This window comes from Chironomus tepperi, unplaced genomic scaffold (genome assembly GCF_022539635.2).
Source record: "Chironomus tepperi strain 1889 unplaced genomic scaffold, CSIRO-AGI_Ctep_v1 contig_467, whole genome shotgun sequence".
Lineage (NCBI taxonomy): Eukaryota > Metazoa > Arthropoda > Insecta > Diptera > Chironomidae > Chironomus > Chironomus tepperi.
Genome location: NW_027226589.1, coordinates 606,889 through 631,847, shown reverse-complemented (window position 1 = coordinate 631,847; position 24,959 = coordinate 606,889). Strand labels below are relative to the sequence as shown.

The following is a 24,959-nucleotide window of genomic DNA, read 5'->3' as shown; positions in this document are numbered from 1 at the left end:
ATATTGAGGTTTATGAACTTGAATAATTAAATAGAATGCTTTTTATAGTTTTTGTTCTATTTGAATTATGTATACTGGCAATGATGTTTATCTAGAGCATACAAAAGTTTAACAAAGGACTGAAAAATTGAACAGGAAACTTTTTAGAATGAAATTAGATGTACAGCTGAGGATTTCAAGTCGAAAATCAATAAGCGATGTTGTACAGTGTTGAACTGACTAATTTTACTTTTGGCTTTTTTCGTTGAAATGATTAACTGCTTGTCCAGATGGCCCCATGGCATATACATAAGTTATCATTTGCCACCGGTGCTCCCGGACCTTCTTTATATATATTTACAAAATCCATTAAAAAGTTCAATGAACTGCATTTGATTTTCTTGTAATATTTTAGGTATCATTAAAACCAGCTCTAGCTGTTAATATGTCCAAAAAATTGTCAATATTATCCTAAATTCATTCTAGTATCACCATGTCAATCAAGGTTCAGAATTGATTGAATTTTTTATTTCACAATATATTATAATTTAAAAGAGGACCTAGTCCTTAAAATTCTTTAAAAAGCATTTCCATTATTACCCTTCAACAAGAGAACAGGAAATGAAAGGAAAAAATTCTTTAACGAAATTTAAAAAAAAAAAAATATTTTAACATATAGACATAAAAATATGCTTTCATTTCTCCCTTATTTTACTATTTCTATCGTCCATTGATTCAAAAGAAGGAAAAAAGCTCAGGAAATGTCATGTTATGTCGTATCAAAGTAAACATAGGAAAAGAAAAAGAGCAGAATAGGAAAAAAGGGATGCACAGAAATTGATAGACGAAAAAAAATTATCGAAAGAGCTTCGGAAATGAAAGCAATTTTCTGTGTTCAAAGGAAGTGAGGAAGAGTGGCGAAGAACTTTTGGGAGCCTTTCCTTTTCATTCTTTTTTGCTTCTTATCGTTTTTATTTTCACTTTATTGAGGAGGAAATTTTGCCCATTTTATATTGATAAAGGTTGAATGAACATTACACAGTTTCTTTTCTTTCTCTTTTTGCAGTGAAATGATATATGAATGTTATCTTATCAATGGAATGACAACAATTTTTTTTTAAAAATTGCACGGACATCATTGTTAATACAGTGTAATGATCCAAGATACCCAATACAATACTATATACTTTGAATATATTCAAAGTACGCATATACAAAATAGTATTTTAGAAGGTAGTGTCCCAACCAAAACTAATACCTAATAGTATCCACAAAACAAATTAACAATTTAAAAAATCATCTCCAATATCGAAATTGACACACCAAAACCACTTCATATGAATCAATGAGTTTTACTAAAACGAGAAAAATTTCTTTTCTTTATATATCAATAAATGAGCTTATGCGTCAATAGGCTTATCGCTATCATCAATAGAGCAAAATGAGAGAAGCAGTATTTGATATCAATCTCATTATTTCTCATCCCTTTTCTTTCTGTCTTTCGAATTCTTTTTCTGTTTCTTTGTGTGTTCATCGTATTCAATTTTCATACTTTTTTATTTCTGTGTTGGATATTGTAGCAAGGCAAAACTTTTATTGAAGACAGTTTGGTTATACTAAGGCTTGGGAATAGGGTTAGCAGTTTTGGGTCGTTTTCAGGTATAGATTGTCTTATTTCCGTAACATAATGACATCAACATCATCTGTATTGGAAACATATTCTTAAGATACATTCTTTAGTTAAAGTATGTACGAGAGTTAAAATAAGGAAAGAATGAGGATTTTGTACACTTAAATGTGAATTTTTATCATATTTTACGACATAATTTGCTTGAATTTGGCTCTAGTTAATATGTCAATATTTTAAATAAAATTTACAATTCTTCCTAATTTAGTTCACCAATAAAACTAAAAAAATCGCATCAACATCTATGATAACTTCCCTATGTCTTTATCAACTTGTTCTTTCATCCATTCATTGCCATTCAATCAACATTGAATATGTAGAAGGCTTAAGTTCGACAAGGACGAATTGGCAATGAAAAGCGGAATCGAATGAAAGGAAGAAAATAAAACTTGTCATGCTGATTGGATGCATGATGAGATAAAAAGGATGGGATTATTTTTTTAAGCTGCATCATTCAATTGAAAATGAGATCAAAAAGGAGCATCGATATGAAGCGGGCAAAAAGGTCGTCGAGGATAGATCCCAGTAGATTCTCTCTGACCTTTCATCAAACATTATCAATGTAAGTAAGGATTTATGTCGTTAAATATAAAGCATAAAGTTTCTTTGTTTAGGAGCAAAAATCGAAAGAAGTTCGATAATATAAAATGCGTCATTTGTCTATCAAACTGTACTTTATGGACATCATATAATTATCTAGCTGCCTATTTATTGAGTTTGTCCGTTTACAAGTTCTATTCGCCACAAACATGATTCTAAGTGTGTTTCTTAATTTTTACGTCGTGAGGTGAATTTGCAGAAGTGTGTCGATTAAGTGTCTGTTATTTCAGTAAACCTCAACTTGTTACACTTAACGAGGAATAATACTTGTCGTTTAAATAAAAGGAAGCGAATAATGAAGCATGAAGAACTAGCAAACAATTTTCTTCCTCCTCCATTATGAAAGGCAGTTTTTTTTGTCAATAAAAAAATTCTTTTATGATCAAAATAAGATGAATAAGATGAGAAAAGAAACTTTTTGCCGAGCTTTATTGAAGAAAAAAAAATCTGAGAGATTGAGTGTAGAAAAAAGGATGAAAAGATTGTTAAAGGTTGATAAAAACGTAGTTCTGCTTTCAGTACAAAACAAGACATTAAAAATTGAAAAGGGACAAAAAGCGATGATTCAAAAGCATTGAATAAAGTTTTTAGTGGTATTAAAGAAAAAAGTCTTGATGAACTAAGTTTGGTGTGATTTTTGGAGGATTTAATTTAATTAAGAGATTTTTAATGTAAGTTATGGACGTCAATATTTAGCAGGTATGACCATTGTGAGTTTAATCTGAAACCATATTTTACCAAGTCTGGTGCTAGACCAGACTCACTCTCAGGCTAAACTAACGTTCAATTGTCGCCAGATTTCGTATTTAGCTTGTCTTATCAAAAATGATTTCCGAAAACATTCATTATTATCAGTTAAAATTAAATTTCACTTCCTTCAATAAAATTGATAATTTTATTTTATTTCAATCCATTTACAAAAGTGAAATTTTTAATACATTTTTTTATCGACTGTAACTTTTACTATTTATTGAATAATTTATTTAACACCCACAACCCAAATAAACGATTTCGTAATGACTTACAATCTGTAATTCTATTCAAAATGACATCCTCTTTACCTGAAACTCCCCCACATCATATATTCTTCAATTTAAATATTTTCCACATGCATATCTATCAGTTCTCCCTCACATTATGACTGAAATGGTAATATTCATACATTTAATAGTTCCCAATACTTTTGGTATTTCTATAAAATATTTTACGATTATCTTGATAAGTCATCACCATTATTATTATTTTTTATTATCATCTATATGTGCATGAATACTTATACGATTAATTATTTATAGCAACAACAAGTTATTATATTTATGCATGGTGGAAGTTCTTTCATGGAGTCTGATTTGGAAGATAACATTTAATGAATTTTTATTATTACTGTATATTATGGATTATATGCGACAAACATTTTAGGTTGAAGGTGGGTTATTGAGGGTAAATTTACATGTAATTGAGTGCCTGTTGCACTCATGTCTGATTATTATTATCTGTGGAAGAGTTTGAATTAATATGCCAATGTGAACTGGTGCATGCTCGAATATTTTTTTGTTCAAATTCGAATATATTCGAATATTTGCCCAACCCTACTTATAAATGATCTTAGTATTCCAAATTGGTTGATTTAGGAGTGCTTATGAACTTCAGGTTAAATGAATATGGACATTTGTATTAATTATAGAGTATAAATGGATTATATGTATATGTGGATTGTATGAAAATCAGGATTGTATGAAAAAATATTTTCGTCGTTTTTGAGACAGCCATACTCTGTCAAAAATCATAAAAATTTGTTCTCTAAAATTACAAAATCACCACGCAACAAATAAACATCGTCAAAAACACATCCGTTGATACTGAACCATATGCATTTATTGAACATACTCGAATAATCCTACCATACGATAACAAAAGCGATAACAGTACATAAACATCTCATCAAACGCATTTCATGAAATTTCTTTTGTTACAATATTTTGTAAAAAAAAAAAAATTCCATACATTTTTATTCAAAATATTTATTTACTTGCATACATAATGCATGTATGTAGATAAAGTTTGAAGTACGTAAAAATTACTAATTTAAAAATGAATGTAAGCCATGAATAAAATAATTTCTACTAAATTCTGGTTTGGTTCAAAACCTCAAACCATCTCTGAATTCTCAATTGATTTTTGGAGTTCGAACTAAAATCCTGACAACTCTGATTCTGGAGCAATATACGCGAATAGATAATGCCTATTATATTGATTAAGAATACTCATGAGCATGCTCATTTAGATGATATCGTCTGTTAGGAATAAAATCCAATTAATCCTCATAATACCATAAATTCCATAGCAATATCCGCAACTATCTTTCCTCTAGTCAAATCTATTTTAATATTTCATTATTTGCTCATTGTCTGACCATTTGCATTTTGTCCACAACCACAATACAGAAAAAAATGTAAATTTTTTCTCTCGATTTGTATGGGTTTTGAAATAGTAATAGAAAAAAGGAAGAGCTGAGTATGGAGAGAATATGAACAACTGTGAAAAAAGCAAATAATAAATACAGAAGTACTAGAAGTAATGTGAAGATGCATTTGAATAATAATAGAGAAGAATAATATAGCACCGAATATTGTTGTTCGTGATGATCGTGTGACACTAAAGTAAGTTTTGAGTACTTTATTTTTTGATGAGATAACTATATAACATTTAATGAATGCAGATGTTTGTAGGCTAATGCATTCAATATGGGATAACAAATATTGTCTTTTACGCTTTAGAAAACAAATAAAAATAAGAAATTCTATTTTATTCTATTCTTGAATTTTAAATGAAATTGTATCAAAATTCATTATTTAGGCATTCTTAGATAAACCAGATTATCAATATTGAGCTTCATTATCATCATTTCAATGACTTTGGTAATTGATATTATAGGTGAATAATTTTAGAGCAGGGAAGATCTAATCAATTGAAAATAAATTGCGTAGTTCAATTTTGTTAATAATTTAATCTGAAATTTTATTCTCGTCTCATATCCTACAAAAGTTATGGAAAATAATGACTGTCATAATTTAAAAAAAAAAATATTCTTTCCTAAATTTCCTAAAATAATTTTTTTAAGTCTTTACTTGAAAGAAAATCTCAAATGATCCCTAAGGGAATATGATTTAATAATTTTTTATAGTAAGAACATACAATGGTACTCATAAAAATTTAATTTTTTACTTAACAAAGATGATGTCTAGGGATTTTTATGAGTCACTGTTTAAATTTTTAAATTGTTATTCTTAAAATATAAAAATTTCTTGAATTATATTTAATTAATTTTAGACCTTTTATATCTGCACGTTATTTAAGTGCATTTAAAAACATGATTTCATAATATTTAAATTCAAGAGGATCATTATGAAATGAATTTATGAGGTTATTAGCATAATTGTTGATGTACTGCTTTAGATTCTAAGTTTGAAGGAACGGTCTCTTAATCGTCCTTATAAATTGAAAAAATAAGTGAACACATTAAATAAGCAAAGTTCTTAACAAAAATTCAAATTTTAAATTTTAAAAATATCCTAATTAAAGTAAATTTTACAGCTTTAAAGTGTAAATTTTGACACAATCATAAAAGCCGCACCAACCACCGCTTTAAATGCACATTTATATCCTCACGCACATTTAATCATATCTATATACAATATTCATTTGTGTGGTTGTAAGCTGTGGTTTATGATTTAAGAAACAATAATAATTTCAGAGCATCAAAACATTGAAAATAATTCTTTTATTTTTTACCTCTGCGTATGTGCGGTAATATCACACCGGAAGTGACGGAAGCTTTAAAATGATGAAAAAATGTGAAACTTAACACCTTTAATGACACGCGTAATTCATTTTTCTTCTCACTCTTTTGTACAACTCCACGAAGCGCTTACTTTGAGGTTCGACAAGGAAATTCAACAGGAAATTATGATTTGAGGGTGAAAATTAGTGACTCATGAGTTATGATTTTTTTTGAATTTAAGTTGTTGAATTTTATGTTAAAACAATTTGATTTTGAAATCTGTCAATAAGTTTTTGTAAGTTCACTTATACTACCTTAATGCTTCATTTTGTCCTTGAAAATCAAATTTTTTGGCTAACAACAGCCTATTATTATTATCCTACACCATTCTCTTCCCTCTTCTCCTTGACATTGGTCTCATCTCATTTATCTTTATTATTTATGTTCCTCATCTAACATACACGTATGAATTTATGAGACATGAAAGGATGTAAATGAAGTTCTAAAATGTTTTATTGTATAACATATCTGATAAAGATATGAGATAATAAAGATGAGGAGCTAAAATAATTGTCCACAAAATTCAATGTGTCTGTAAGATGTACATGTGCAATAATTTTAATGGAAATTTTATCTTTACATCGAATTTTATTTTGATGGTTTTTTCTGACAAAATTAAAATTAAGAATTTTTGAGACAGGTTTAGGGGTTTTTTTTTAATTTTTTTTTTGAAATTGAATCCTCGAATACTATTAGTTAAATTGTGATATGGAAATATGCATGCAACTTGCGCATATCAAATACTTTTGAATTAGCAGTATTCCTAATTGTATCGAACACTATCGTAAAGATTTCTATTCAAAATCTTAGTCTACCTGAAGAAAAGTTCTAAATCTTTTTTTATACATATTCAAAAAACTACTTTAAGTCACATACTCCCCAACTTTAGATCAATCTCAACAACTCAATCAAGAAACATAATACCTTCCAAAATTGACATCATAAGATATAAAAAAATCAATTTAAACATGTATCATAGATAAGTGTATAAATAGACTAGAAACTACAGGAAAAATTTCCATTATTCAAATAACAACATTAACTTTTTAAAATATAAATCTTCATACAAGTGTAATAAAGTTAAATAAAATGCAATGAAAATAAATAAATTTATTGAATATCTTAAAAGCTAACGAGAACTTGAACAATTCCTGTACTTAATATCATCATTGCTTATAAGGAACTCAATTTATTGTGCATACAAATTTTTCATATCATACAAAACAAGGAAAAGAAATTCTTCCTATTAAGGATCATGTCATGTAATGCAATAATATGATTTTATGCATAAGACATTCCTTATCTTGATGTGTATATGTGTATACATGTGAAATTGCATTATCCGTACAATATACAAACATATATATGTGATATAATAAGTCTCATGTTTGTCTCATATGTCTCTAATGGCAATTTTTCTTCTCAGAAAAGCTCGTGAATGGGCATGACATCTTGTATCGTGCAGCACAATGGAAATTGAATCCTCAACGCCCAGCTCTATACATTATCATGTTAACATCTCTTAATTGCGAATTTTAGTACATACAACGTTAATTTTTATACATATATCCATGATAATGTGAATGCATTTATTAAATTTTCTCTCTCCTCTCAGACTGATTTTTTTTTTTTATATTCACACCGTTTTCATTGTAATTTGATTATTTAATCAGATGTGAAAATGTTCATAACATGGAAGAATTCCCACATTACTTCTTATTTGAACTAAAATTTTGTTGTGATATTTGAGGTTTCAAGGAGAATAAAATAAATAATAAAAATAATGGAAAGTTGAAATTAAGTTTGGTATAAAAGAAAATTCAATGTAAAGATAAAGTTCTCGAGACTTTCATATTCACAAAAAATTGTGTGAATATTTTTGGGTTCACTTTGTCAAATAAAGTGTAGAGTATTATTAATTTTATTCATATAAAGCTTTCTATGCTGTTAAGAATAATCATATCAAAAAACAATTGGGATGATACAGCAAATGCTAAGACGCTCATCTAAAATCATACCAATAACCCAATCAACTTATAATGACATTACATGCAGAAACCTCATCTGCTAAAAGGAAGCGCTAAATTTCATCAAGATAAACAAATATAAAGAAATTAAGCCAAAAATGAAAGACACAACTGTGACTGTAGAAATAAAACACTTAAGTATCATTCATCATTTATTCACTCATTCAAAAAACATAAAATGTGAAAAAAGCGAGAAGCATCATCGAGAAGATATGACGAGAATTCTTTGTGCTCGACAGCAGTAACAAAAAAATTAAATGAAATAAAATAAATAAAAGCAAACAAATGGCAGCTCGTGTGTCACTTTCAATTCAATTTCTCATTTCATATGTTACAAAAAAGAATTTTTTTTTATATATTTTCAAAAAGTGAAAAAGAAGACGAGAAGTGGAAGCTGAAAAGTAGTAAAATAAACAAAATACTTCTTTTTTTTCTCCATCATCATAATCTTTTTTTTTTCTTTTCATATAAAAATAACATGAAAATTTTGAATTGAATTTGAGTAAATACTAAGTACATATTCATGAGGAGAAGCATAAGTGGCATCGTATGGAAAGGAAGTGTGCTTCTCAATTTCATTGCATGAAACGTAATAAAAAATATACTGTGAAAAATGTGAATGAAAAAAAATTATATCCTTTCAAAAATGAGCAATTTTAAAAAAATAAGTATTTTTAGTTGGTACTTAAGCTAGTGATGTGCATTTTATGTTAAAGAGAATTGATTTCATTTTGATGTTATGAAGCGTTTTAGAAGAATTTGGAGAACACATAATTGTAAGGCGAAATCAAGAATGCGGAACTGATAAATCACATTTTAATTATTCTCACCGTTCATTTTTTAATTTTTTTTCATAATTTTTTCAAGCGATTTTTGATCCTTTATTTGATTTTTGATAACAGTTTGATCCAAGATCAATTTTATGTCCTTGACTCAAATAAGAGCATTTAGTTGGATTCCAAGCTTCATATAAAATTTATACAATAAAAAAATGTCCTAAAATATACCAATTACCCAAATTCCTCCTCAAAATCCCATCAATTTCTCCTTAAATCCCATCAATATCATATTCACTTTGTCAAAAAAAAAATAAATCATTTTAAAAAGAGTTTGCTTAACGAAGAAAAACAAAACAAAAAAAGCAAACGGAATGAGAAATAAATTGATGTGACATAAAAGAAGGCAAAGTAATGTGAGTCGAACGTGAGGGAGATCGAAATGAGAATATTTCAAAATCATCATCTTCATGATATCGTGTCTGTTTGTCGTGTAAACAAATTTCAATTAAAAAGAAATATTTACAAATTAATGTCATATGTCGTACTTTTTCCTTGTTCTCATTTTCGTTAGAAAAATGAATTTTAAATTATTTTGAAAGTGATTGAAATTTTAGAAAATTGAAATTGAAGTGGATTTTGGGTTATGGTAGAATTTGGTAAAATTTAAAGACTATTTAGAGTTTTAAAAAAATTGAAATTTTGAAGCATCACAACGATGCTGTATAACACACTAAGAGTTCATAACAATTTAGAAAGGTAAAATTTTGGATTTTTACCAATTTTCTTAGCAAAAATGGCCGTTATCACATACAGTTCATAAACAAACTTTTTAGTTTAATTTGTTGGCAACTTAATTGATAGAATACTTTACATTACCCCAAAATCCTAACATCAGCTTTAATTTTCAAAAATAGTTAAGCTTCCACACCCATCTAGTCATAAAAAGATTCAATAAATTTAAATAATCTATGCCATATGCTATCACATCATTACAAGGAAGCCATAATTCACCCTTTTTTATGCACAGTAATAACAAAAATTTACTGATAAAGAACCCCATAAAATTTCACTATCTTACAAATGTCACTTAAATGAAACATAAACATAATCTTCGCCATTCTCTTCATCATCAACGTAAATGAATTGTGTGCACTGACATGAATATGTCTAATTAAAATGTAATATTTTACAGAATCACAGATGAGATCTTTATCAGTTTCCAAAAATTAATATTATATCTCATGTTGACGACAAAACATCATCATTTTTTTATATTTGTTGTTGTGTAAAGGCTTACATTATAAATGTAAATTTTTGTGTCTGATACATTAGGTAAAATTGTGCATTAAATTTTATGGGGAAATAATTAAAACATAAAAAAAAATAATTAAAATTTAAATGAAAAAGTTTTTTGTAGGCTTAAAAAAATTCTTTTGATGCGTTTAAAATATGTAATACATTTTAAAAAAGTTTAATTTATTTTCAACTTTTCTTCATCCTTGATTAACGCCGTGGCAACTTTATGAAAGGTATTTACGCAATTTTTTACATTGCATCTGAAACTGTAATAAAAAATATACTGTGAAAAATCTGTCTTTCTGTCTTTCTGTCTTTCTGTCTTGGTCAAATCTTGCGATCGAATCCTTTCAACCAAATGAGCTTCTACTACTCCAATCGAGCTGAAATTTTTCATGCATGGTACTTAAGCTCGATGACAATGCATTATGTTAAAGAGAATTAGATTAATCACAATTTGATAGCTTAGTTATGCTATAATTAGAAGAATTTGGAGAACAAGCTTACGTTTTAAGGCGAAATCAAGAATGCGGAACTGATAAATCACATTTTAATTATTCTCACCGTTCATTTTCTAAAAGTTTGATCCATTTTGATCAATTTTATTTCCTTGACTCAAATAAGAGCATTTAGTTGGATTCCAAGCTTCATATAAAATTTATACAATAAAAAAATGTCCTAAAATATACCAATTACCCAAATTCCTCCAAAATCCCATCAATTTCTCCTTAAATCCCATCAATATCATATTCACTTTGTCAAAAAAATAAATCATTTTAAAAAGAGTTTGCTTAACGAAGAAAAACAAAACAAAAAAAGCAAACGGAATGAGAAATAAATTGATGTGACATAAAAGAAGGCAAAGTAATTTGAGTAACGTGATTAGATCGAAATGAGAATAGTTCATAAATCATCAATTCATGATATCGTGTCTGTTTGTCGTGTAAACAAATTTCAATAAAAAAGGTCATATTTACAAATTAATGTCATATGTCGTACTTTTTCCTTGTTCTCATTTTCGTTAGAAAATTGAATTTTAAATTATTTTGAAAGTGATTGAAATTCTAGAAAATTGAAATTGAATGGGTTTTGGGTTATGGTAGAATTTGGTAAAATTTAAGGGCTCTTTAGAGTTTAAAAAAATTGAAATTTTGAAGCATCACAACGATGCTGTATAACACACTAAGAGTTCATAACTATTTCGAAAAGTAAAATTTTGGATTTTTACTAATTTTCTTGTTGTCTTTAATTTGTTGGCAGCTTAATTGATAGAATACCTTAAATTACCCCAAAATCCAAACATCAGCTTTAATTTTCAAAAATAGTAAGCTTCCACACCCCATCCATTAAACCTTCCTAGTCATAAAAAGATTCAATAAATTTAAATAATCTATGTCCATATGCTATCACATCATTACACTCCATAATTCACCCTTTTTTATGCACAGTAATAACAAAAATTTACTGCATAAAGAACCCCATAAAATTTCACTATCTTGCAAATGTCACTTAAATGAAACATAAACATAATCTTCGCCATTCTCTTCATCATCAACGTAAATGAATTGTGTGCACTGACATGAATATGTCTAATTAAAATGTAATATTTTACAGAATCACAGATGAGATCTTTATCAGTTTCCATGGAAATTAATATTATATCTCATGTTGACGACAAAACATCATCATTTTTTTATATTTGTTGTTGTGTAAAGGCTTACATTATAAATGTAAATGTTGTTGTGTCTGATACATTAGGTAAAATTGTGCATTAAATTTTATGGGGAAATAATTAAAACATAAAAAAAATAATTAAAATTTAAATGAAAAAGTTTTTTGTAGGCTTAAAAAAATTCTTTTGATGCGTTTAAAATATGTAATACATTTTAAAAAAGTTTAATTTATTTTCAACTTTTCTTCATCCTTGATTAACGCCGTGGCAACTTTATGAAGGTATTTACGCATATTTTTTATGGTTAATTAAAAAAATTGTTAGGTTTTGTTGATATGTTGACGACACGATGTACATGGCCTGACGTTAACTATTTTATAACATCAGTAAATATTGAAAAATGCCAATAACAGTTTTTGTCTTTATAAAATGAGACTGATGTATCAAATTTTTAAATGAATCACAAAAATATACAAAATTTATTAAATCTTAATTCAAATTTCATGAATACTAAGATATTCTTTCGATTAATTCCTGAATACATATAGACCATAATATTAAAGAAATTAAGCAATTTCGTTCTTCATCGTTATCAATTAACATAACTTTGTCCTAAACAAATATTGACATTACGTAGGTGTCATGATGAGGAAAAATAACTAACTTCATAAATTTGCCGATAAAAATTAATTGAAATACCTTATGAAATAAAGTGAAACCTTAATTGTAGATAAAAATGGCAGAGAAAGTTTTAGATTAAAAAAAATCTGAGGTACCAAATTAATCGCCATTTAATGGAAATTAAAGTTTTTGCATCAAAAATTTAAAAAGTGTCTCCTTGTCATGACTGATGGGGCAAAACAAAAGCAGCCACATTAAATTTATTGAAATTCGTTTATTTATCAATTTTATATTATAATTCAATTAAAAATTTTCTTCTCATAATCCAGCAGTCTCATAAAAATTATAAATATCTACATATATACGCATATATGCGTATGCAATTAAGGAATTTTTCCTTTATTATTCATTTTTATATTAATTCATTCATTTGTGCGATGAAAACATATACAGAAAAAATGAAAAATGATGATTATTATGATGGTAGGAACGGAGAGGGTAGGGTGGGAGAGGAGATTCAAGACGAGAGGAAAAAAAATTAATTAAAATTATGTTTTCATTAAGGGTGTGCACCATGGCAGCAGTGTATTAATATGTACATGTAGATGTTTATGCTCAAAAGAGGAACAAACAAATAAATATTATTAATTTTTTTTCATCGTCACCGCGATGAACTTAATATGTTTGTCGTAAATATTATTCAATTGAGGCTTTGGATTTTAAAATTAAGTAAGAGAAAATAAGGTTTAGATGGACTTACATATTAATTTGTAATTTTGTAAATGACAAAAGGAACCGTTCCTTTTTTACGTAACGCCATAAATTAATTAAACTACTAATAAATCTATTATTGCTTTTCACACATGCTCAAAACAGTTCCAAAAAACTTTTCAAACATACATAAATTCAAGATTCAGCATATCCGAGCAGTACACGCAAAGAATCTAATTACTCTGTTTGCCAGTTGGATTAAAAAAATATATCAGTCCACCCTTATAACTCCTGACTAGATAAAGAGTTTCTCTGAGTCAGAGTTGGCATATCCTGTCAACTTTAATCTGAGCATATTCAATCATACTCGGGATAGAGAAATCGTGTAGCAATTAACAAAGAAGTGATAAAATTATCAAAAAGGTTACATAAGTGCAATGAGCATGATCTTCATATACTGAATACATTTGAAATTAAAACAACAACGCAATCACGCCTTAACTACATTTTTGTGCCACTCGGAATAAGCACATTAGTTACTAAATTTTTCATTTTCATCATCATTAATGAGGGTTGTTTCTACTTTGCAATCCAAAAATACTTTTCTTCTTATTCCTATTTTGACATTTTATATTGATTTCTACTAATTAGAAGAAAAAACAAGAAGCAAAATAAAAAGGTATGCGTAGGCTGATGCCATGTCTCAAATTTATCGGCAGTTCCTCAAAAATCTTCTTCTCATATAAATTTTTTTCTGCCATTAAATCGACGTCGCTTTGCCATGGAAATTCGATTTTCCTATGCTGCTATGTAACATCATATTTTTTTTCTCCATTAACTTTTTCATATCCTGTTCGTCTTTCAGTTTTTCTCCCATATTTCCAATTATCTCATCATCATTCTTCAATTTTTCCCTAGTTACACGTTGGGTGTGGACAGAGATGGATTCAGGAGTATTTTAAGTAAAAATTTCAATAATTTTTATTGAGTTAGTGGTGAACAAACTGTATGCCTGAACTTATGCCTTGAATTATCCATCATTTATCCAAACTATCAAAAATATTCCCAAGTACCTCTCTCATTGTGCATGTTTTAACTATATACATCCATGATGAAAATTTTTTTATCTCCATGTAATATGAAATCCACTTAGAGAGTTACAATGCAATTAAATTATAAAATAAGTTAAACTAGAAGGTAGCGTAACTATGACGAAATGAGATTTAAATTGACATAAATTTTCTACCTTCTGATTCCGACAAGCTATCATCCTTCATTCTCATCAGCATTGAGAAATTTTATATTTTTGTTGTATTTCTTTCCTGGGAATTTAAGATTCATTCCACAAATTAAAATAAGAAAATTGTCTTAAGTGAGTTGTCAAGGTGAAGAAAAATATTGTTGAGTTATTGAATATTAAGAATCAGGATAAGAGGATTTCAATCAGGTGTGGGTTTTTCATACAAAATTGTGCGACTTAATAAGTTTACTCTAAGACATAGTACAGGACAAAGAATTTATGATAGCAAAAAAATTTGGACAACGCTGATGTGTGTAAATTTTAGATCTTTTTATTTAAAATTCACTTTTGCAATCCATAAATTTTTCAATTATAGTCTCAACTTGCCCTCAACATAGTTATAAACTAAATTAGCCTAACAAGTATTACTTTATACCTCTCAATTTTCAACTCATCAAGTTATTCATATTTGAGATCCTTAGTTAATCATCATAAAGTCAAAAAGAGCTAACACTTATTCATCATCATGCAATACGGAAGAGTTTCAATAAATTAATTAATTTACATCTGTTTATCAAACTAGAATAATACGAACATCATCAGCAAACATCATTGAAGCAAGTAGCAGCACAAAATTGACTTTACGGATCAATGGAAGCAAAGTGAGGAGCGTAAAATGAGAAGTTTGAGGGAGTGAAAGAAGACGAAAAAGAAAATTGAATTAATGAAATGAAAATAATAAAAATAAGAATGATTCACAACGTAAAGGGGATGATTAATGGAAAGACGATGGGAAAGAAAGCATCGCATCATGAAATTAATTGATTTTTAACTTAATTAGTGTGGATACGAAGGTTTCTAAGTTGAAAATTTGATATCTTCAGAGATAGTTGGTTGATAAGAAAGTTGTGAATATTTCTATGACAACAAAATGGTTTCATGAGAGTTGTTTGCTCAGGTAAGAATAATTAATACGTTTAGGTAACAAATCCGCAGAAAGCGTGGGCAAAATAAATATATATAAATTTTTGCATGTCTTATATAAGATGGAAAGGTAAATAATAAGTTTGCATTATTGTTCTAATTTATTAAAGGATTTAAGAAGTTAGTATTGAAGGATCTGCTGCAGGACCGTAGTCAATAATTTTTTAACTTTTTTGCTTTAAAACAATAGAAAAAGCCGTTAAAAAAGCATTAAATAAATAATAAACATTTTAATCCACTGAAAATCTCATTTGTTATTTGAGAAATTCGAAAATTCCATTTAAATTATCAAATTATCTGATACAATTTATATTGTGTTCCCGATCGGCAGACTAATTTGGATAGTAAAAATGGTCAGACACTATTGTTGAAATTTTATTATTTTTCATACAAGATTTGAAAAAAAAATTAATTTTTTTGAACCTTTATTTCGCTTTTTTAGAATTTCGAAATCTAAAAATTTTAACTTTAATGACTCGTATTAAGGTTTTTAAAAAATTATATAACCCTTGAAATAATGAAAATTATGTTTAGCTCGGAAAATAAATGAAATATTTAAAATTGATAAAAATTACTCACATTGGGTTAGTGGTATTCCAATAAATCACAAAGGACTGTAGACAATGCGCCACATTTGTTAATAGAGATAATTCGATAACAATAATTATTGTGACCATTAATAATGGCACACGACGATGCCTCCATTTGTAGTTTGCTGATGCTGATGCTGATCGCTCGCGGCGATTCATCATCTTGATATTTTCACTTGTGATTTTCATTTTTTTACACTTAATTATTGAATATTTTTAATTGTGATGCAAATTTAGAATTTTTATAATTACTAGTTATGCTTAAATACACTCAAAAAATTCTTTAATATATTCCAGAAATTTTCTTACACTAACAATTACTATGTATTTTTTTAATAATGCTTAATTCTTTTACGACCGACACTCAATTAAAATTAATTATGAATTACGATTGAACATTCAGCTTATGTTGATTATTATAGCCGAAAAAATATAACTTTCTTTTTATTAACAGAACACGAGATGCTCCTTAACAATTTGTGTAGTTTCTTTTTAATTATTTTAAACTGTTTCTTCCTGTCTTTTATGAATCTTGTGGAATATTTTGTTCACTTTGTTACTTTTTTTATTGTTTTGTTTCTTATGCTGACTAATTTTTTATGGATTCTGCTTTGCTTATACACTTTTTTGATGATAATTTTTGTGCTGAATTTCTGTTATGTACACAGAAAAGTTTCTTACATAATCAAATTCTGTGCTTCCTAATTGTCTCGTTGATATTAACGTAATGATAATCTCAATGTTTCACCTTTTTCACACAAAGATAAATTTAAATTATTTAATCCAAAAATTGTTTAGCTTCTCAGACTTCGAGTCTTTTACGACTAGCTGTTGATTTTTTTCTCGAATGATGAAATTAAAAATGACTTAAATTAATACACAAATGGCACATTTAACTATATTTGCAAACATATAGACTTAATATTCTATTGATGCGGGGAGACTTAATGTCTATTAGCTAATATAAGATAAATAATCTTCTCTTATCCAAGCATAAAATTTAATTGGCTTTCTATTTACACTCTTAATTCAGTGAGAATGAAATGAAATGTTTGAATAAATAATATCTCTTCGTTGCCAGTATATTTCAATGCATATTTGCATGTAGATGTGTGCGTGAATGAAAAGATATTCTAAATGTGGATGATTTTATGGCTCTTTTGTCGAGAGAATAATCTATACTGTATCTATGCTCTATGCTTGCTTCTCAATGTTTGATGCCTGATGTTATTAGGCTCCGACTCCGTCTATGCTTTTCTCTTTCGATTTGTGATATTTTTCGGGATATTTATTTCAATACAATTATAATCTCTTTTTGAATGTGATACTTTATAGTTGAAATGTTTGCTGCTCGTGCGGAAATGCAGCAACAAAATTTTTGTTTTTAGTGACTTTAATTTTGGTTTTTTTAATCTCAGTTGTAGTGAGGTTGATGAAATTTTATTCTAAAGTATCAGATATTGTAGTTAATTCACTTTAGTAAGTTTTCCAAAAATGGAACCGAATTAAACTAATCTCAATTTTGAATGATTTTAAGTTGAATACACCAAACAATGTCTTAATTCTTCACTATTTGTCTAAGCCTCGCTTGTGTGTCTGCGCTTGATACTTCTCAAAATTCTCGTCATCGTCTTAATTCCCTTCAATTTAACAAAAGTCGTATGAGAATAAAAATTTTTCTATGTGTTATTTATCTAACGAATTAAGCTCATTTGATCCAATTCATCCGAAATGACACTTCTTTGTTACTTTTTATTTCCCTTTTTTCTTATACGCTCGACAAATTTTTTTCTGTGTTTCTATTTTATCAACCGGCACGGCACTTAATTAATTTTTATTTTTATGATTCTCTCGCTCGTTTCTATGCCTCTATGTCCATAAATGTCGAATCATTTACGTCTGATTATGGAAACACGTTAGAATTTTTTTTGTGCTGTTAATTTTCTTCACGATGTGACTTTTTGATGAATTTAACTGCACAACTGACTATCTAATGTAATTTATTTCTTGTGGGTTGATTCACACGACTCGTTATTGTATAACAAATTAATTCTTGCTCAGACGGCTAAACTTAACACTTTTAATTGTCGGATTTATTGATTTGAGTTCTATTTTTGGATTGATCAGAAAAAAAATTAATTCTTCCGTTTTTATTTAAATTCTTCCGTAAATATTTACGTCTTGTTTTTTTGTTGCCTCTTTTTTCTTATTTTCACGCTTTTATGATGGCAAATAACATAAATTATTTCACTATTTTTCTATGTTTATAGCAGCTTGTGGCTTGTAGAATCAACTTGGCCGTTCTCCGTGCTGCTTATTTTATTACTTTAATTTTGAGACTTTAATGTTGAAAAAATATTGGTTGTAAAACAGGCATATTTATTGAGTGGGTACGGGAATTTTTTTAAATTCTGACTTTCGGTTTCACTTTTTTTTTTAGTTTTAAATGAATTTTTTTCAAATATTGTGTGACATTTCCAAGTTTTGTGATGAATTTAATCAAATTTGTGTAGAGCTATTCAGAAAACTTGATAAATAAATCTCCAATTATGCGATTTTTACGAATTTATCTCATGTCACTTATTTTTCTTCAATAACAGTTTTTTTTATGATATTTTACAATACACACAGTAGTACGGCAAATAAACAATGTTCAAATAGTACACAAATGCACACAATGATTGCAATGAAGCGTGTTGAGTAAATCAGCTGATTTATTTGACTTGTTGTTCATTGAAGTTTGAAAAAATTTGTTGACTTTTTCAAAATTGTGTTTTTGATTTATTTTAACTTTTTCTTTAATTTTGTTGATAGTTTTAATTGTTTCTCTGATTTTGTGAACTTTTTTAATATTCTTTCAACTTTTAAACAATTTTATATTTTTGTTCAATTTTCAAATTTTCATTTCTTAAACTTTTGCACAAAAAAATGTTAAAATCCACTTTTTATGAACCTTTCTGTTTTTATTATATCCTTTAAATTCTATTTATCTTCCAACAAAATCCTTTAAATTCTTTTTAAAAATCTCTTTTAAGACCCTTTATTCTGAGCTACACAAAAACCTTTTTTCATCTTTTCTGTCACTTCACTTAATTCCCTTCTTTTTTATTTACTTAAATTTGCCACTTCACCTTCGTCTTTTTCACTTCCAAATGTTCTCTTGCTGATTTTTTTATGACACAATCATTAAACTTTTTTTACTGCAGTTTTTTTTTATTGTTTCACAGTTTCTAGTAATTTAAAATTTATTCAAATTTTTTTTTTACTTTTCATATACATTTTGCAGTTTTTCACAAAATTTCAATCCAAAGTAACCACAAAAAATTCCTTTGTTTTGTTTTCTAAATGCGAATTAATTTCAAGCACTCGGAACCTTTTCTTGTTGATAATTTATTGCCGATCCTGGCGTTTCTTAACGATTTTTAAACACAAAGAGAACCGAAAATTATTCTTTGAAGGGCTTTCGAGTGTTTTTAATAGCAATGTCGACCATTCGAGCACCGCAAGGGGATAAAAATTAAATCAACGAGACCCTTTATTCAGTTTGAGTATTGTACATATGTTTCTGCTATCAAATCGCACATATATTTGTATATAAATTTAATTTAATTGTTATACAATCATACATGTGAGGGATACTTGGAATAGGGTCGGTATCGACAGTGAAAAATTGTTTTTAATTTTTTATAAATTTATTTAAATCCCTTTTTAATGATTTTAATGAAGTGGATTTGTTTTTTTTTTTGCTGAATTTTACTGATTTGGGATGATAAAGAACAAAAATTTTGATGAGATGATGAATTTCTTTTGCACGTTTTTAAATTTTGGTATATTTTTCGATAATTTCTATTTCAACATCAACTTTGAATCCAATTTTCAATTTTCTTTCACCAATTTAAACATCAATTCTGTTAATTCTATTATAAATTTTCTTTTAAAGTTTGTATCGACTACTAAAGTCTCAGATAGTATCAACAAATATTTCATATTATTTTGATAGCTTAATTAAGAATTAAATGTTTCAAGCGATAAAAATCGATTTCACTCGGTGTACGGTATTTGTGGCACCAGATTCCGATTATGGTAAAGTTTAAGTTATTTTTGAATTTAATTCAATAATTCATTTTTAAAAAAAAATATATAAAACTAAGTTTAAAATTTTTAAAATCCTTTTTATCTTTTAATTTTCAAATTCTTCACTTTTTGTAATCCAATTTCACAATTTTAATGCTACAAAACTTTGCATTTACATTATTAGGAATGAAATCTACTTTAAGTAGAATTTTCCTTGCAATTTTCACTTCTATCAAAATTAGAACTATCCGAGAAAAAACTCTTCCGTCGTCGCATGTGAGAAAATTATTTCGAGCGATGGCGATGTCTCAATACATCAAATACCGAACGCAAACTAAATTAAAATAAATTTTATTCTTTGCTGAGAGTAGTGAGAGAAAATTTCTCTGTGCGATATAAACAATGAGAGAGGAATGCAGTGTGAGAGGATGTTGTGATGAGACATTGGAAAGTCTGTGACATTTGGAATTGTGTTGTGTGACATGAGAAGTGATACAAGATTACAAACAAGTTTCCAATTGGAATTGAAGAATCGTTTAGAGAGAATGGCAGGAATAAAATTATAGCAAGTGAGAATGAGACTTAAAGGATCAAAAACTGAGAAAATGTTGCTGAAAAATTTTTTTGTTCTCTTTGATTTTAAAAATGATTTAGAAGAATCAATTCTCATTTTTTTCGATAACAGATTTTTAATTTGATTTTTAAATGAAGTTGATTTTTAATTAAACCAAGGAATAAAAATAATCAAAATTGATCAGTTTCACAGTTCGTTTGCTTAAAATAAAAATTAATATTCTTATAAAATGTTTTTTTTGTTTGAAAAAAATTTGTTCCGTTTCGACTCTTTTGTTTTACATGCTTCCCTCATTTACTTCATATCTTTATGAATTTCATTCGCTGACTCTCACTTGATGATCGCGTGACAATATAAATGCAATGGTTTTTGTTTAAAATATATTATTAATATCATTAAGAATACTATTATGATGAAAATGACATTTAAATGGATAACATCATTTAATTTTAATGATACCGTGAACCAGTCTGTATTTTTGAGCATTTAATTTGTTTTGTTGTGTTCAAGGGACTGATACTTTCGTAAAATTTACTTTTTGTACTACATATGTTATTACTGAACTGCAATTTTACTAGGATATTTAGTTTTTGAAATATTTGAAATAACAAATATCGTGCAGAAATAGTTTAAAAAAATTATAGCAGTTATTCCACAGTACAACGCCCTCATACTGAATTCTCCACTGATAATCCACTGATCAAAATATACTTAATTATGAAATATATACAACTTCAATGAAGTTTCATTTTGCTGTAAATTTTCGTAAATTTTTTAAATTTCTTTGAAATTTTTGAATATCGTAAAATTCATATATATATGATGAATCTATATATATCTGTCTTACGATCAGCAGAGGATTTTCGCAAAATATCTGGACACTTTTTGGAAAAATCGGAACATTTCTAAGTTTGGCATTATTTGGTCTCATTTGAACTTTTTAGAGTTCATATTATATGAATACCAAAATGGTAATAAAGTTCATAAAAAAAAATCAAACGAACTTTTAACAAAATAATACAATTATAGAAAACGCACTGAAAAGGACAAATTTGTAGCACCCGTGACTGTCGTCAATTGGGTTCATTTATTATGTTCGCTTTTGAGGGGGGAGGGGATCTACGAATTTGTAACAGTCTAAACAAAAAAAAAATTTACATGAACATTTTGTAACGAGGGTGAGCGAAACGAAAATTACGCAGAACGTAATAAGTGAACGGCCCCTTAATTTATTGCATGTAACTTTACATTTCTAAATAGGTACAATTTATGTAATTAAAATATAATCTAATTAAAAATTTAAAATTTATAATAAAATAAATTAATATTTTAAGTAGATTTTTTAATATATTGAAATAACAGAGTAAAAATGTTTCAAAATTGATATTTAATGATTTCTAAAATCTGTCAAGTTTATTTAACATAAATTTCCATGGTACTGTTGTAATTCTTGGTGCTCAAATAATCCTCATATTGTATAAGTATAAAAAAATACATTATACTTGCAGCAAGGAACTAAAAGAAAAGATTAATATAAAAATAGAATTTTTGGACTTAAAATGAATAACAATTATTTCTGGATTTAAATGGCATTTAAAAATTAACTGAGGCAGCCGTATGAATGACAATCAGGAGAAAAATATACTAATATGATGCTTAAGTATAGCCATAGATCATTCTCCAAAACATGATAGATCGGAATGACATAATGATGTGGCTTGGTTTATCCTGATGATAATTTGAATACTATTATTGGCTCTTTTAGAAATCAAAAATAAGATTGCTGCAGCTTTCAGCTCGAAAGAATCAACTTAGAGCTCTATCACTTTTCTTGCCATTCATACGGTGACAAAGCGGTGCCCTAGAAAACATGCTACGATTTTCTTTAGTAAATTATCGTTAAGGACTTACTTGAAATAAGAATCTCCAATTTAAATCAAAAAACTTGCACTGAACTCGAATGTTGATGTGCATTATTTGATTAATCAAACTTGTAATTTCCTCATTATTTTCACCTCCTGTTTTGAAGATTTTGCTCTTTATATTGTAAAGACTCTCAATCATCACCTCTTTCGTTTCTGAAATTTTTTCACATTGATGTATGTTAAAAATAAATATAAATGTCAGAAACATCAGATTTGTGATTAACGCAACTGCAGAAACGCATTCAATTTTAGTAGACTTTTTCATCATTGTAAATGTAAAAATTCCAAAGCAATTCCAACTGAAAAGACTAGCCAAGTACAACATCATTAAGTGGCTAAAAATTGAGTTGAAAAGTTTAATAACTTCTACAATTTGAAGATGAATTCTCGAAATTTTCTTTACACATAAGGGATATTTTTGAATCCAAAGAATTATAAGCCTGTGTCTCTTTGAAATTGCACATATGATGAATAAAAAGTGCAATTGAAAGCTTAATGATAGCCAATAGATCCAAATAGAAAATATTAAAAGCACACAATTTTGGAGATTTTCAAAAAATCCAAAAAAATATGATGTGAATAAACTTGTAGCTGCAGCATAAGCAAAACAGAACATAGAAACTATTAATGTCTTTTTCCTGTATCCTCTATGATCAATTTCAATTCCATTATCCAAAAAAATCTCATCAATTTGATTCAATGTTTTTAAAATTTTAAAAAATCCATGTCGATTCCGATAAATCCAGTAAATTGTGAATAAACAAATCACATGATCAATAAAAATCAGGAAAGGTTCACTATTTTTTGCAACCTGATTTCTCTGTGCAAAAAAAATATTGAAATTCCAGTAATTACAGGACAAAAGTAAATTTGTTGTAACAATAAATATGATGGCTACATAATTCCATTTGGTAGTGTGTATGGATAGAACTTTTGAGTCAATTGTGAACAGTAATGCTCCAATGCAGCTAAGAATTTTGTAAAATGGTGACAAAGATGTGAATACGTTTGAAGACTTCATGATGACTGAATGATTTCTGATGAATTGAATGAAAATTGAACATTTATTTTCTTTTTATTGGATTAGCAGATCATGTTACATTTTAATCAATTATGGGGTTGGTTGATTGTTTAACAATGAGAGAAATAGCAAATATAATTGTCCTTAGCAATAATTAAGGGCATTTGTGTTAAAAGTTGAAATTTTTTGTAAAGCTTATTCTTTTTAGCGCATTTTTGAATTTTTTTTTCAAAAAGGTAGCTTAATAAGACACAATTTTTGGTCGTTTGCTAGACTCCACCTAAAAACTTTTTATCTAGACATCGTATAGCGCTCTAGTTTTTTTTAATGGCTCAGTTCCATTGAGTAAGTATGTTGCCGGGCATCTAAAAGTTTCAAATCAACGCATAAATACTATTATTTACATTTTTCATTTTCATTTACAACAACAACATGTTTTTTCATTGTTTTACAGTTTCCTGGGAAATCCCGATCCCGATCCCGATAGCGAAAAAGCATACCTCATACATAGGAATTGATTCATCAGACATGTAAGTCACAATTGTATATTAACGTACAAAGGACTGAGAAAATTGTTGCAACTATCCAAAAAATTATGAAATAAATCAGAAAATTGTCATAATATCATAAATTTTGTTATTTCTCAAAAAGCCATGAATTCAGGCTTTAGTATTGATTGTGTTTTTACTTCTCAATAATATGATATTGTTTAGTTATGTAAACTAGTCAATGAATTGTGGAGGCTTCGAAATATTTTTGCACATCAAATTTCATATTTACTGCCTAATTTGTGATATTTTTTTATTAATTTCTACTTCATGTTCTATTTACAAACGAAACTTTGGAGAAAAATAATATTTTTTACTATCTTTAATACTTTTATCTATTTTTATTTTTTAAAACATACAAAATTTATTTAAAAGCTGAAATAGTTCAACAAAATACCAATATTAATGAACGAACATTTCAAATCGATATTAGTTTGTTTTTAAGTTTATTTAGTTCTCATTAACGATTCAAACTGGATCAGAATTATAAGATAAGACATCGTTGAACTTAAATACTGAGAAATAAAAAAAATAAAATCTGTTAAAATTCAATGTTTCAGTTGAAATCTGTAGTAACCTACCATCATTATCACTTTCCAATCAATTCTAAACAAACCACATGAAATATTTGCATTGAAATGTTGAAGTTGCAGTAAACAAATTTGAATTCTTTTCATAACTTTTCTGTTATACTTTGCAGATGTTAAAAAGATTCCATCATGAATATACTTTATTGTCTGTTCTCCTTCATTCATTGTCAAATTACAGATTGTTACAATAAAAAATATTC

The 24,959-nt window shown here is 27.6% G+C and overlaps 1 protein-coding gene across 1 annotated transcript in view; it reads right to left on the bottom strand.

Moving 5' to 3' along the window:
- Positions 1-16,311, bottom strand: part of LOC139099293 (ephrin-B1-like) — a 145,050-nt gene extending 128,739 nt beyond the window's left edge. The window contains exon 1 of the mRNA XM_070651716.1: positions 16,017-16,311. Within this exon, the coding sequence (XP_070507817.1) occupies positions 16,017-16,216 (200 nt within the window). The 5' untranslated portion in view covers positions 16,217-16,311. The remainder of the gene's footprint in view (positions 1-16,016) is intronic.
- Between the last annotated feature and the right edge of the window lie 8,648 nt (positions 16,312-24,959).